This window comes from Plutella xylostella, chromosome 21 (genome assembly GCF_932276165.1).
Source record: "Plutella xylostella chromosome 21, ilPluXylo3.1, whole genome shotgun sequence".
NCBI classification, from domain to species: Eukaryota; Metazoa; Arthropoda; class Insecta; order Lepidoptera; family Plutellidae; genus Plutella; species Plutella xylostella.
The window spans coordinates 5,184,816-5,201,391 of NC_064001.1; the positions used below are offsets into that span (position 1 = coordinate 5,184,816).

At 36.3% G+C, this 16,576-nt stretch overlaps 1 protein-coding gene across 14 annotated transcripts in view; it reads right to left on the minus strand.

The window, feature by feature from the left end:
- Window positions 1–16,576, minus strand: part of LOC105396474 (small conductance calcium-activated potassium channel protein) — a 141,118-nt gene that overhangs the window by 91,025 nt on the left and 33,517 nt on the right. For 10 of the 14 annotated variants that reach the window (XM_048628785.1, XM_048628788.1, XM_048628786.1 and 7 more), the window contains exons 3-4: window positions 8,664–9,420; window positions 7,281–7,385 (exon numbers count right to left, since the gene is read on the minus strand). In XM_048628785.1, the coding sequence (XP_048484742.1) occupies window positions 7,281–7,385; window positions 8,664–9,407 (849 nt within the window). In that variant the 5' untranslated portion in view covers window positions 9,408–9,420. The remainder of the gene's footprint in view (window positions 1–7,280; window positions 7,386–8,663; window positions 9,421–16,576) is intronic. The other 4 variants (XM_048628790.1, XM_048628791.1, XM_048628789.1 and 1 more) reach the window with 2 other exon arrangements.

The window sequence follows — 16,576 nt, forward strand, 5'->3', positions numbered from 1 at the left end:
TGACAATACGCACTAACATTAGGTTAGGGATCAAAAATACAGTCTCTTGGTGCTGGTTGAGGTATGGTCTCGTGAGGATCTGATGAGGGCAGTAACACGGTGGTGGCTCAATTTTATTTCAAAGATGTTAATAGCTAAAAGCATCGAGTTTGGGCTATTAAGTATGTTTTTCAGAGAGAGAGAAAGAGATTTTATTTTTCCTCTGGATGATGTGTTAGGTTTACTGGGTTTACTAAGTTCATTCTGTTAATGGCATCAAGTTGTTATGTGTTCATAAGTAATAATTATTGATTAACAAAATGCTGTTGGTTCTCCACGAAAATGTAAAAATAAAAATAATATAAATAAAAATAAATTCGTAACGTAAAATTGTCAATGACTGAATTTCTTCTATAGACAGTGGCCACTAAAAAAAACCAACGATAGATTGCGTGATTTGAAGATAAAGATAAAGATACATTTATTCGACACATAGACAGCAACAACAACAAAAAGAAAAATACAGATTTAAAGAAAAAGAAATACATACTTATACAAAACAACAAGGAAAAAAAAAATAGAACATGAGACAAAAACAAAAATACAGACAAAATACAAAACAATAACACAACGGCTTGCTGTCCGGAGTGTCGAAACGGCACCAGCTCAGCATGAGCTGTGGACAGTAAGGTCACAGCACTTGATTGATCGGTGAGCTGAGCACCAAAATCAAGAAAATATTCAAAGTTTCCATCCTCGCTTTTCACGCACACACATCACAAACTCATACCTTGTTCTAGGAGCAGGGTCTACCCTGCTGCATTTCCATGACCACTTATCACTAGTGTCCCACCGGTTTCGGTGCTCAGCGGAATAGCACCATTAACCATTATTATTCTGAGATATCATCACTTCTTATTCTGAGTTACCCAACATAAAATCACGCCATCTATTGAAATCATTTTTTTAAATTAGGTTTTGTCTATGGTGTAATCCCCAAATTTAAGGGTAAAAGCTAAATAATTATATTTTAACCTTTTTTATACCTATTATATTAAAAGACCTATTCAACGATACCCTACCTACACCATCAAAATAACCGGAAAAAATATCAGCCCCAATTTACTTGTATGGGACAGGGAGTACCACAATATTTTTTTGGGGTACTCCCCATCTATGCGAAATGACAGCTTGATATCTTTACCCGTTTCTGAGAAAAAGGGCGGTGACAGACAGTCAGTCAGACAGACGGACAACAAAGAGATCCTATAACGGTTGCTTTTTTCCTTTTGAGGTACGAAACCCTAAAAATAAGAAAAAATATTATGCTGCTACCAAAAAATGTACTTACAGGTATTGAAAAAGCGGTATATAGTACTAAACAAATTATAAACAAACAAAAAGGTATTTTGTTTGTTTATAATTATATATTTTTATTTCTAACTTTTTAGTTGTTTTTATTTTATGAAATTTTACGTCAGTTCATGATCATTTTTTATTTCAATAATTTTGTTGTTATTTAAATAGGTACCTTCAATATGCATATTTTTGTAATGTGAAAATCAAGCCCTTTCATTTGATACCTTACACGGCAATGTTGAATTATTATTTTTTCGATCATCACGTTATGTCCTCTAGAGGGTGCTATGTACATTTTAATGTAACGTCACATAAACTATAACCATCGCGCAATCAATACGCGTCTAACAATACCTCATACATTAAAATCTATCAAGCCGTTAAGGCTACAGGAGTCAACAAAGAAACAGACAAACATACATACATACAATCAAAAAACATTACCTTCCTCCTTCGGCAGGTAAGGAGTAAGACAGGGGGTCATTCTGAACTTTTGTTCTACGAGTTTTGGAAATTAACAAAAAAAAACCTTTTTCATAGAAACTTTGTTGGACACGTGACTTTTTACCATGGAAAACGAATATTTTTTTTCGCGAATTTGCAAAACTCGTAGAACAAAAGTTGTTCAGAATGACCCCTTGAGTCATCCCCTTTCGGCTTAGTATAGCCCTTTTGCGACACTATGAATTTACTTTGCTTCGTCGTCGGGGTTCAGTTGGCTGAAGGATGTCCGAAACTTATATGTACACTTTAATACTTGTAGTTACCTTTCTACAAGTAAATACCATATTTGTTTGAAAAAGTTAATCGGGTTCCGAGTATGGAGTAAAGTGGCACTCCTATTAATTTCTACTCTTTCCTGGTGCCTATCAGTGTAAGTAAAAATTATACTTAAGTACCCTAAAATCACCCAAAATGTACTTGAACATAATTTTCAATAAAGTTGGCGAGTAAAAGTTTATCGAACCACTGTGCAAACTTACATGTGTGCGTGTCACTGCGTGTGCTGTGTGAAGAGCATTGAAAACCCAAATTTGGCGCGGCACGTCACCCTGTGCAGGCCCTTAAGTACAATGTATACCATCGCTCTTACGGTGAAGGAAAACATCGTGAGGAAACCTGCATATCTAGATCTAGCACATCTAGATATGTGAACCCACCAACCCGCAGTGGACCAGCGTGGTGGGAAATGGTCCAAGCTTAGGAAGGCAGTTTAGACCTTGGGGATATGCACAAAGGTTCCATTCGAGAGAGCCAGGTGCAGGTACTTACACCCCCACAGAGAATAGAATAGAATAGAATAGCCGTAATCCGACCATCAGAGAGATATCATCGGCTATTCGTTCTCAGTGTGGCACGGTTCCAACTGCCCACAATGGGGTGGCCGGACGGACCTTGTCATATAAATTAGTTTTCAATGCGACCGCATAATACGTTCCATTACATTGGGCTAATGCGATCGAGTCGGCTCTGGTTTATCCTCTACTATTCGGATTCGGGGTCTTATGTTTATTGCACTTTGTACCTAATACGCACTGTGTAAAGATAACAAATAACTAATGATTTGCAAAGGGTGGGATTTGTTAATGAACGATCGGAATATAGTATCAAAAAACACATTATTACATTACATTACATTGTATTACATTACAATGTATTGGATTACAAAGACATCTGTTTTTTATATTTGCCCCTTTAATATCAAAAAGAACGCCCTTAGTTTTTTTAAACTTACTATGCTTGTTTTAATCCTTGTAAACAATAATGTCACTAAGCAAGCAAAAATAAAAGAAACTCGTTCCCCAAGAACAACGAAATAAAACAAACAACGCGAATTAAAAACAGCATTCTCTGTACAATAAATATGCAAATTGCACAATAAAAACAGCAGAATTTTGTATTTCTTCGTGTTTGTAAATATACTAATTTTGTAAATTTCGAAACGGGCGCAATGCAATGAAAAACAAAACATATGAAAACAATCTGTTCTTGTTCTTAGATATTCCTAAAACACAATATAGTTCTAATGCAGGACATAATTAAATATTACAAGTGACAAATAAATAGTTACAGCAGAATAACAATTATACATATATACACTCTTCCTACCTCTCTATAATAAAGAGATAACAGGCAGGTACGGGACTGTGAAAACAGATTCAAATGAATAAACTGGTTATTAATTTAATATGTACCTACATGGTCAGCAAAACCCTTTTAAGTTTACAGTAGCGTATCGAATTTACCCAAAAGAGAAAACCAAAGTACGGAATTAAAAGCGGCATTGGTATTCCCTTATTTGGCATTATCTCGTTTTACACACTCCGGTTCATGTTCATTTTATTACTCATTCCGCTTAGTAGGTCGAGTGAGGTAACGGGAAGCCAATTTTCTAATTAAAATGGGACACCCATCGATGTAAGCGTCTAAGATTTCTGAAAAAAGTACGCAAAAGTACTTTAAACGTTGTTTAAATTGTTATTTTATGGTTATCCTGTTTTCGTCTCAAGATAATGGTCTAAGTTTTTCCGGAATTAAATTACGGCGGGAATCTCGCGAAAACAGGATACTAGAGGATAGTACCTACCTACACTACAGGCGGCCAAGGATTAAGGATCCGATCGAGTTGTGGCGAGTATATGCGAATTTGTATGGCGTGGAGGAGGGAGAGTCGCCAGTTGTGGTGTAGTGGCATAGAAAAACCTACGCTATTCTATTAAAATTCATACATTATTATAGACGGTGTGACATCACTCTGTATTTAACTAACTTTTGTTATTTCTTATTGAAAATAATCATAATAAAATAAAATGTACTAACATAATGTACGTATTACGTATATATTATTTTTTTACACATCGGACAAAAAGCCTATTCAGTATTTAAATTGCGTTTTTGTCATGTCAAAGTCAACAAACTAAGGGCACATACAGTGTCGTTCTACAATAGTCAAACTTGGTCAAGGACTCACGTTACTCGCTCAAGGTGAAGGGGGAGGGTTCATAACTCAATGTTTTATTCTGCTAAGTGTACACCTTTAAGTGTGCTATAAGAGTATTACATATCCTATAAGCGCGTGAGCTTTAAAATAATACGAAATGAGTACCTTTATTACAATTCATATACATTAAGATATGTCCGTTACTTTGTCAATTTATTACCAGTTTTTATCAATGTAGATATTTCTTATCTGTTTCAATACTTTTCATGGAAATATATAGGTATTATCTATAACAAGTTCAAAACAATCAACCGCATTTCTACGGTGTATCCCAACAAGCTCTATATGAAAACATATGCATACATACATAATATACGCATCAAAAATGCAAAAATGCATACAAACTGCACACGACTGAAAAATGCATACAAACAAGGTTTTCATATTCACCTCTGCTTAACTTTCAGTCAGTCACTTGAAATCCGACCTTAGGCTAGACTCAGACGTGACTCGTACGGTGTAAACTTTTGACACTAGATGTAAGCACTTTATTTCGTTACCGTAAGAATTAAATTAGAACTAAGATTTTTGAGTAGCTACGATATAGATATATATAACCTACAGTCTACCGTAAAAATGTTGTTGAATATAGGATGTTCATCACCCTATGATTCTCCGCAACAGAGTCAATATAAGCAGTAAGCAGGTTTATTTGTTCATTTTACGAACAAATTTTGTATAAGTGTTCAACTGTTCGAACAGTGTCAAAACTTCCGCTAAAGTCGGATTTTTAATCTCAGATAATAAATTGACAGATTATGAACGGTTCATCAGCAGTCGATTGTCCCGCGATTAATTAACGTATCGTTCTTTTGGCGTGACAATCGACTGCTGATGAACCGTACAGAATCTGTCAATTTAGGATCTTAGATTAAAAAATAGAGTTATGGCAATATGGAATATACATATATGTAAAAAAGTTAAATATGTATGGGTTTAGATAAATTTGGTAGGTCAGTGTACGAACGATGAACGAACTAGACAAAAAAAATAGACCAGCCTTTGTTTACGTTGCAATAAAACCACGTTGACATTGCGTGCACAGTTACTACAAAATTGCGTGTCTGTCCAATTTGACGAATAACTTAATTGTACTTTAACATTTACTGACTCTAAAATATTCACTTTTCACATAAATGCCTGTTTTCATATCTAAACTATTTTAAAAGTAGGTGTTTTATCTATTTATCTTAAAAATGCCTACCTTGTAAGTTAACAAGTCCCTGAAAAGCTCGTAATCATTTCAGCTTAGCTGCATTAATTTGATTAAAAACGGATTCTATTAATTCAATGTCATTTTTCGATTAACATAAGGTAACCGTATTACATTTTCTGGTAAAGGGTTAGCCCTCAATATTCACGGGACGTCATTAACCTAGTATTACTGAATATCTCACCTTACCTAAAGTAATTTCTATTCATGATCCCGAAACGATAACCTTTCCATAAGTACAATGGAGTTCCGAGAACGTACTTAATAAGTAATTGAAACTTATTTTATATTTGACATAGAACCACAGACTATAGTTATTTTTTACCTAAAAACGGCAATAAAAAAGTTCCAGTGACATAGCACCAAATCACTCCTAATTGAAAAAAAAACGACCCCTGCAATATAAAATAACATTTGATTGCATCAGGATATTTTTGGACTTAGCACTTGTGAGTGGAACTCTTTCCTTGCTCGTGAGTGTAGGTACAATAGTCGTTCCTACAAACTGTATTTAGAAATGCAAGTTCAAAGTAGTTTGTTTCGCTAACAGTTTCCGAGCATTTGTTGTTGCACTAACGGTTTGCGACGGTTAATACTTAAGTTGAAGTTAATGTTCTGGCTTTACTTAGTTTACGCTAGCTTAGCCACTAATGTGTTGTTGACTTAGCTGTGCAGATTATTGCATATTTATTATGAGTATGAGCGATGCTCAACAGAATATTGTCGAGATCAACATAAACTGCTCCTTGACCATTGTTTTGACTGATTGCTTCTTAAGCAACAACTGGCACGGTTAGCCACAGGACTCTAGTAGCTGAAATGAAGTGTAATTGATATTTTTTGTCTCCATAATTTTGAAAAATAATTGTGATGATGAAGGTTTGGATTTATAGAATAGTACATTGTATATTAGTTACATCTTTTAATATTGTCTAAGTCTAAGTAAGCTCTAGACTCTATCAACATTATAGCTAATGCTACATCTACAACGATTCTATTAATCTTAAAAAGCAATATCTCAGTGTGTAATCTATTTATTGATCTAAAGTGCACGGCAAAACGGTCATTGCGGGGTGAATATGCTCCAGTTATGATCGTGTAGGTGCTGTGTACGAGTATTTGTGCTGAGTAATGAATACCCCAAAGCGGTGCCAACGTTTCTCAACGGAACAAAATAAATGGGCAATTTGGACGAGGTTACCTTAAAATAACCAATCCTATTGCCTCATTTATAGCAACGAAACCGGAATTAGGGCGTTTTCTGAAAAACAGGTAACATTCAAAAGCCAATTTGTCAAGAACGTTTCCAATAAGAAGTGCCAATGATTGGGTGATATTTTTGCTTGTTGGAGTGAAACAGATAACGACTTGACTGTGTAAAGCGATTTGGGTGCGGGGGAGATGTCAGGGGCGCGGGGGGCGACTATTGCGGTCACTAGGCGACGCTACAAGGACACCACAATCGACAACTAACAATTACTTGGTGATAAATCCACAGATGCTATCGTCGACTGTACAACCTACTACGGGGGAGATGCAGACTTACTGGAAGCCTAATCTAAAATTGAGCTATCTAAGAACAAAATAAAGGGAACACACAATAAAGACTGAAAAGTCACACAAATAGAATGTCTGTGTAGTAAGTATGTGTGTGATGCAGTTGAGTAGAACGCCCCGAGGTTGTACAGCCGATGTTTAACTGACAGTGCAGACTGTAAAGGGGCAAACCGTTCTAACGTAGGTGACGGTATCGCCCGTCGCTTCTGTGAACGCGCGTCTCAATCGGGCTCGTCGGGTCTGCGACAGGGTTTGTGGACATAGCAGCAGTCCCTGCTGAAGGAAAAAACAAACAGAGTAGGAAAACCTGCCTTGAGAGGTCCGCTCGCACACAGCACTTACACCCTACTCGTAGAAGCCCAAACTCTGGGCTCTAACGAGAAAGCCGTCGAAAGAAGCTAAGGTCCCATTGGGATAAACACTAAAATTGGATCTCTATGTATCAAATTGGATCATCGTAAACCGTGATAAGATTGTTGGTGAATTACCACGTCGTAAGGTTTACTTGCGATGAAAATATATTGCCGATTTAGGCAATAACGAGTGTAACTACTTTTACCTATAAGAGAATGGTATTTAGTTATCTTTTTCAGTTTATTATGGGATGTATATTGGGTGTGTGAAATGTATTTGATGACGATAATGTGAAACAGTTTGTATTTCTAGCATTATAATTCATGATAATAATATTAAATACCTATTTTTTGCCGAAAACTGTTATTGATGTTTATGAAAAGGTACCGCTAGCATAGCGTATTTAATGTGAAAGAAAAGTCGAGCGAGAATAAGATAAATACTTTACCTTAAGCTGTGAGCAGCTATAAAAAAACGCTAATCTAATTGAAACAGTTGGTGAGGACGAGACCTACTGAAAAACTGCTCTTTCTTAAAATACATTCTAGCTACACACTGTATTACTGACTTCTAACTACTTTAAGAAAAAACATTACCTCTACGTAGCAATTTTTATTAAAAATCAATATAGTACAATTCATTGCCTAAATATTTTCAAGTAACTAGGTAATATAAATATCGTATAAATCATTCGTTCTCTAATTGTAAATCATAGGTTTTGTTGGTAGAATTTTGTTTCTAATTATAAATAGATCGCCTTGGCAAAGAACATCTACAAATATCTACATCTACACTACGAGTATTATGTACCTAGGCGCTTTAGATTCATATTGTAAAGTAAATAGAGTAAGTACATAATTTTAGTAAGTACGTAAGTAGGGTTACTTAATCTACTAGCCGATTTTTCCTCATTCCGCAAATTCTCCATCATATCTAAATAAATACGCTGACTTCGCAGTTATTTCTCATGTTATGAAAAATGGGCCTGCTACAAACGTTATTTTGGAGTCGCATTTTGGGAATGTTTGCTCACATCAAAATGTGCGCATGCAGAAATATGAATAAAGATGAACATGTAAAACGTGGAATCAGCCAGTGTGGAAGGTATAGGATACCTACATCTAATTATGTGTTTATTTGCATTATCGCGTACCGCATTCATTTGTGTTATCAGCGACATCTATCGGGGGGCAGACTAACCTGTTTGAACGGCCTCATTCCGCCGTTGATCCTCAGAGAGTCGGCGGCGATGCCCGCGATGCCGTCGCCTGGTTCCCGGAGCTGCCGCAGCGAGGCGCTGGGGTGGTGGTGGGTGTGGTGCGGGCAGTGCGCCGCGCATGCGCTCGACTCCGGCTGCGAGCTCTGGCGGATGATTCTCGAACTAGACGTGGGCAGTAGCAAGGCGGGAGGTTGTATGACGGGGCACGTGCTGACGGCGTGGAGGGAGCTGCAGCCGCACGGGTAGTGCACGGCCGAGCGAACGCTCTCGCGTGAAATAGAGCGAGCTAGTTGTAGCGCCGAGATCGGCGCCGTCGACTGTCTCCGCTCGCAGATGCGACATCTTGCGTACGCGTGCGGAACTAGCTGGCAGCCGGTGACTGACCCGCGGTGCGAGCAGGCGGCGACGGGGGACACGAGCGTCTGCGGCCGGTCTGCCACGGGCTGGTCCCGGCACTGCAGTTCAATATCAGGGACACTCCGCGCCAACACTTCCTCGACTCTGATGGATGTGGCACTTTCTTCGCTGCCCGGCCCTCCGGAGAGTTGTGGTCGAAGATGTGTAGTACAGTCTTGTCTTTGGAGAACAGGTTTGACCGTCCTGTTCTCTTGTGGCACTATGACGGTGACGGAGGGGCCCGCAATGAGGAGGCTGGCTGTTTCGTCGCTGCTCCCGTAGCCAGAGTTTGTGATGGCTTCTGTACTGTCGTTGGTTGGGGCGGACATGATGTTTTCTTATCTGAAACAAGGGATAAAACATTAATAAAGTACTGGATTTAGTATCAATAAACTTTCCTATTAAGTTTTAGATGTACCTTTCTGCGTGTTTACCGCATATAAATATACGAATCATAAACCTTCCATTTATTATTTCAGTAATGTTCACTTGGTCTAGCTCAATGGCCGACTTCATTAAAGAAGACACATTATAATTTCATGAAGTAACACGAGGAAAGATAGAGCCTACCTACAAAATAGAATATTAGAGAAGGTCACTTATATGTTTTTATCGATTTGGCACAATTTCGGTCACAGGTAATTATATTGATTCCTTGGTTTTTTTACGTAGGTAGGGTATCGTAGTATATAGCTAAATAGTAACGGTTGCTAAACAATCCTGTTAGCTATATTTTTATCATTAGGTGGAATATTTAGTTAGGCTATTCAGGTATTATACGTACTCCCTCATCTATGTTATATTAAATTCAAACATTTAATTTGGCTATTAGTGCCTGAGTGCATGTTTGTTTCAAAGCATAGGCCTTCATTACATAACATTAATAACATTCAAACCATAATTGAAACTATTAATGAATATATTCATAAGCTAATTTAAATTTTATCTAATCAATCACACAATAATTTAACTTTCAAATGAATAATCACGGATCGAAGGCAAATAATAATCTGGAAATTTCAATCATTTGCGTAAGCTGATTAAATACCACGATAAATAGGGTAGGGTCCGATTTCACCATTGAAGAATAAGGCTTATCTGAGAATAAGTCGTCTATTAACTCGAAATTAAGCAACGTCATACGTCAAAGTTACGATTATGCAATAGTGAAATTGGACCTAAGTCGTATTATTTTATCGCCAATAGTTGATCATAGCATTAATCAGTCCCCAAAGGTGCGTCCACCAAACTGTTTCAGTGTTTCCTTAATTGAATCGGACCTGGGGTCACTCTATATGACGAAAAACTAAGTTACGGAGCACTACTGCGTGCGAACGTGCCGATTGCACGATAGCTCCGGTTCGGTCCTTTTTTGTCAGTATAGAGTAACCCTCCTCGGTGTTGGTTCTGGTCCGTACATGAAGGAACCACGCCACTTCGATGACACTACTACATGAGGGAGGGTCAGATACTATATTCTCATCAGGAGTAGTGCCTGTATCTCTTTCACGAATTTAACCTTTATGCATATCTTTTTAGGGCATAAACTGCACTCCGAAGCATGAATCAGTTCCTACAAAGCTGGTCTACTTTAGGTTGGTAGGTTCACGGATCTAGGTGTGCAGGTTTCCTCGCGTTGTTTTCCTTCAAGGTAAGATCAATGGTACAATTTATATACATCAAAGACTCATTACACATCGTGGCAGGGATTCGAACAACCATAATTAATTAATTATATCTATCAAGCATCGATTTACCAAAATAAAATAAAAATAGATGGCTTTACCATACGGGAATTAAATACGTCGCACTACATACAATCTTGATACTGATATTTAGCAGAATTGGACCCCGTAATCGTGATTCAAAACGGTTGTCACTCAGGGGAGTCCCCTCACTAATGAGTTTATTGTCCGGGATATCCTCCTTTCAAATGACGACCGAATGGCGTAGTGGTTAGTGACCCTGACTACTGAGCCGAAGGTCCCGGGTTCGATTCCCGGCTGGGGCAGATATTTGTTTAAAGACAGATATTTGTACTCGAGTCTTGGGTGTTGATATTTATATTTAGTATCTATCTATCTATGTATTTGTGTAGATATATCAGCTGTCCGACACCCATAACACAGGTTCTGCCTAGCTTGGGGTCGGATGGCCGTGTGTGAGATGTCCCCACATATTTATTTTATATTATTTATTTATTATTTCAAATAAAATTCCGGAAGCTGTTGGACACGAAAATGAAGCTTTTACATTTTCTAATGTTAAATACCTACAGTACTAAATGAAATTCACTAAACTATTACAAGTAACATTATATCCTTCACTTGATCAAGTAATACATTTTTAATTTATAAATATACCCACTCGTCCTACAGTTTTACTATGCTATAAATACATATTTTGTTCAAATAGCGTAAATAATAATTTTAGATATTAGAATACATTGCGATCTTTCTTGTTACAATGGATTGCCCATAAAACATTTTGGGACATTGCGAACAATTTATCGACCTCGCTATCATTCCAGCAAATTATGTTTTACTGTTCCACTTTATAACATTATTTTGCACAGTTTCATTAAATTCCGTAACATTTTTTTGTGAATTTTCTCATTTTAAGATATTTACCAACTAAAATAAGAAACTAGAATGATGATATTTAGATAAGCTTTCTTTCTATTATATTACAGTAGGGCAAATTCATTTTAGTAGTATAAAACACCCATGAGCAGGTTAAAAGTTTTCTTTTTAGTTTTTTTATTTCCATAAGCTTATTCTATTACAGTCATGCAACAATCACAAAAACCCGCAGGGTTTATCTGAGATTGCGGATTTCGGATCTTGAGATAATTACAAAACAATAACAATAACAGAATAGTAGGCTAGGTACCCGGCAAGATAGATACGGTTATTTACATACGGTTTTACTCAAAATGATACTATTATTATATTTATAAGAATAATAACGTTTCGTATTTTATTAAACCAAACCAACAAAGGTACCTAATCCCACGTCACTTTAACGTCAAGCTCATACATTTATTTTTTCACATGCCACCTTATATTTTCCTTTTTGTGTTGTATTTTATATTAATATTGTCTACGGGACATTCCGCACAAGGAACCATTTTTCTTGCATTCCCGAGGGTCAGTCCAGATTACACAGGGCTTCTGAGGGTATGAGAAGACACCGAATACAGGACAAACTGGCAAATTTATTGCCCTTGAGGTGCTGAACTGTAATAAAGCCGGGAGTTTCGAGATCTCCTATAAACATTTATAGATGAGTTGTTTCTGTAAGTAGATTACAAATGATTCATTACTGTATTTATAATCGAAAATACTTAATAGGTGTGTATGGAAAAGGACAATGAATAATTAAGAAGTCAAAGCCTTTTTTATCTATCAACCGTAGAGAAGTAGGTAAGTGATATCGTAGATCACGAACTTTAGTATGACCAGAGGATGCCGAAGGGCTGCTTTTGCCGGTTTGTGAATTCCATTTTGTCTACCATCGCTCGCTAGATGAACTTATCATCATCACCAACATCCCAACGTCGTCTTCAACTAAACGCTCTCTCCTCGGCCTTCCTCAGACAGCTATTACTGGCTACTTATCTAAGGTCCTCGGCCTTCCTCAACCAACTAATACCAGCTACTTATCTAAAGTCGTCGGTCCAGCGAAGCATTTTATTTTATACACTGCTGTGGCAGACTAAGCAATAAAACTCGGTCAAGTGTCATTTACACTCGATAGGCCACTGCATAATGCTCTGGCACTTTCCGCATTTTTAATTACATAGATAGATTTTGTGAAGCTATCTGTGTTAGCAAGTGAAGTGACCCGTTAGCTGATAGTTACTGTAGTAAGTACATAGATATGGTAGTTGTATAAACATAATAAAAGTATTTTGTAAACAAAAGGTATGTACGATAGAAGTAACAAGTGATAAATCTTGTCGTGCATGGACTTTTAAAATAAATTTAGTTTGGCTTTAAAAATGTTACGGTCTACATTAAGAGCGTCTTGCACAACAAAGTTAAATAAAATTAAATAGTTTGTCTCTTGCTCTGACAGTATAATGTCAGAGCAAGAGGTCATAGATTTAATTTTATTTAACTTTGTTGTGCAAGACGCCCTAAATGAACTAACTCATCATAACTAAAAATAAAACAACTAAAAGCGTTCTATCGCAAAAGCTGTATGCAATAGGAATAAAAATCCCATCTAGATATTTACGATTGCTCACCATCACCAAAATGCAATTTCGCGAGTTTCCTCAACAAAAAACATTTTGGCAGTCTAAAAAATGAAATCAAAAAGCCAACAGCGATACGCTCTTGCACCGGAAACGTATTGCAGATTTTTTTTATTATAAAAAACGCAAATTTCTGATGCAATAATATTCGGAATTCGGAGCAAGAATAACTAGTTTTAGATATTCGTAGATAAGATATAATATGAAAACGTTAAATATTAAGTAAATATACCTAAAAAAACAAAAAATAAAAACACACACACTCACGCCTTGTACTAATGTACTCCCTTGCGGGGTAGGCACAGTTGCATTGCTGCACCCACTTCTCGCCAGAGTGTTATGTTAGTCCCAATGTAATAGGGGGCGGGCCTATTGCCATTTTACGGGCACACCCAAGACCCGAGAACAAATATCTGTGTTTAAACAAATATCTGCCCCAGCCGGGAATCGAACCCGGGACCTTCGGCTCAGTAGTCAGGGTCACTAACCACTACGCCATTCAGTCGTCAAAAATAATAAGCTCATTAAATTACTTTGAGAAAGCACTTAACAACTTTTACACATAGAACGAACCGAGAAAAGAAGAATCGTTGCTACAAAATACAAAATCCTAAAAACAATAGAAAAAACTTTTTTTACAGTAAAAAACAGGAACTGCAAAAACTCCCTCCATTTTCTTTGTCCCACAAACGAGGCGATAAACTGAACTGTGTCATGTCCACATGCATAACCTTAGCAGTTCCATTTCCATTAAACTAGCTTTTTGCCTAATGGACTTAGCCTTTTAAGCTTGACTTCACTGGCGCAGCGTGAGGCTTTCGCGGCGATCATGTTACAGGCTGCCATCTTAATGACATGAAAAAGAAAAATAATACGACTGCAAAATGCATACTGCCTTTCAAATAAACGATATAGTTCAATACGTACGCCTACCTTTGTAAGTGTTGTAATTGGGCAATGTACATGAGTGTCTGTGTGTGTAATAAAATCACAAACTTATACACGATAAAATCAGACGGTTAACATTTCACCGTTTTTTTATGATTCAAGATTTCAATTCATCCATAGTGCAATAATATTTCTTTTTCTAAAATTTAGTTTTGTTATTACAATTTCGTGATTGTATTGGTATTTTATCAACGTTTCAGGTACATACTTCAGGAAATTTGCTATTCATTGGCAGATGGAGGCGGAAATTTATTTTTCCGGATACACAAATATAATTAATGTTAATACAATAAAATTCAGAACTGTACTGTTCATCAAGAGTCTCGAAACAATGAAAATCTCAATGGTCTGTTGATCATTGAATCTCATTAATGTCAGAATACTTCTCAGCTTATGATTGATGAAGCTGAAACGTGACTCTCTATAATAAGGTCAACATGAGGGTTGAACCAATACTAACTGACGTTGACATATGGTTTTGAGGTAGGCTTTACATGTTATAATGTATAGTGCCACAATCTTATCTGTTCCGGTGGCGACATCGCTGTGATCGAATCCAGTGTTGCTTTCGATTAAATTTTGCCTATTTCTGGTTTAAACGACAATGCGATTTCTGCTATTACCTATTGTTATAATTAGGTACATTCATAAGTATAGATAAATCAAAATATAGGGTCGATCGATAGTAAATGAAAGAGGATATAATATATCAAACGACATTTGTTGTATGGAAAATTTGTCCACGGCGAACAGAAATAAAACTAGTTCTGATTATGTTCTGATATAAGAGATTAAATCTAGATTACATGGTGTAGGTAATATAATTATGTGGGTCGTGAGAATATCGAGATACGACTTAAAAAAACTATTAATTATTATTTTTGAACACTTTATTTTACATTTTCTAAAGTAACAAGAAACAAGACATGTCAATGTCAAACAATGACATGTCATAAATCATCATTATTTCGTCTAAAATCGCTGCAGGTGCGCGAAATTCTTCTTGGTATACTGCCTTAGATTTAAAGTATCATGTCATGTCCTCACACCTGTAATCAAAGAAAAATAAAGATTATATACTTTTCATCACGAGTATCACGACCCATCCCGTCGCCACTGCTGGGGCACGTGCCTCTCGGGAAAATATTTAATAAAATTACATACATGGAGTATATGGGTAAAATTATTCGTCATATTTGGCAACACTAACCTGTAGCCGCTGCAACTCGTTCTTCCAATTTTTCAAACGGAATTAAAGGCGCCTGAATATGTTATTCTTCCTGCATAAAAGCCAATATATATAGTACTACTTTTCTCGCATCACATTACAGCGCTTTTTTCATTATTTCACCCAGAAAATCACAAAACAAATTAAATAACTCTTCACAGAAATTGACAACTCAAATAACGCACAGAGTATGAAATGACGTTTGACAATGACGTCTCGTTGTTGCACATTTTGACCACCGGAACAGATAAGATTGTGGCACTATAAGTGCCATTTTTTATTTGTGACATATTGGCTTGTAAAATCTACTAATATTATAGACGTGAAACTCTATTTGGATGTTTTATTACTCTTTCACGCGAAAATCAAACAGTTACGGATTTATATGGAATACTATCATGCAGGAAACTGACAACCTGGATTAAAACGTAGACCATATTTTTATCTTCAAAGTAACGTTCAATTTCCTAATGGTCACAATTCCATAATTATACTGTGAGCAAACATGTATGAAACATTAAATTCGTTACAAAACCGACAGTTACTCACAAAAAATAATTGTATTTTCAAACTTTTCTAACGTAATGGAATGTAATGGATGGTAAAATAAGTAGAACAAAAATATTGCTTCAATTTTCTGCGCCCAAAAAAGGAAAAAGTTTTAAGTTGGTGTGTCTTGACGGATCTTCAACTTTTCAATTTTATTAACATTTTCTTTCCTTTTGGCTCTGCTTATTTGGAATTTATATTAATATCAGTACGTTTTCATACCTTCATCACATACACTCACATAAAAATTTACCATCCCATTTTTTAATTTCAATAAAACGTTTTCATCTTCTTTTTAGTTTAATTTTAATTTTATATTAGTTAGTTTTAGTTAGGCATTCTCAATAATTTAATAAAACGTTTAACATAATTTTTCACTAATTTACAGAATCTCACAACTTTTTTAATTACCTATATACTTATTTCTTGCTCACAAAGAAACACATGACGTTGATTCTAGAAGAATAGATCTACCAAATCTTCTTTTTACGGTCAAGTAGTAAAATTCAAAG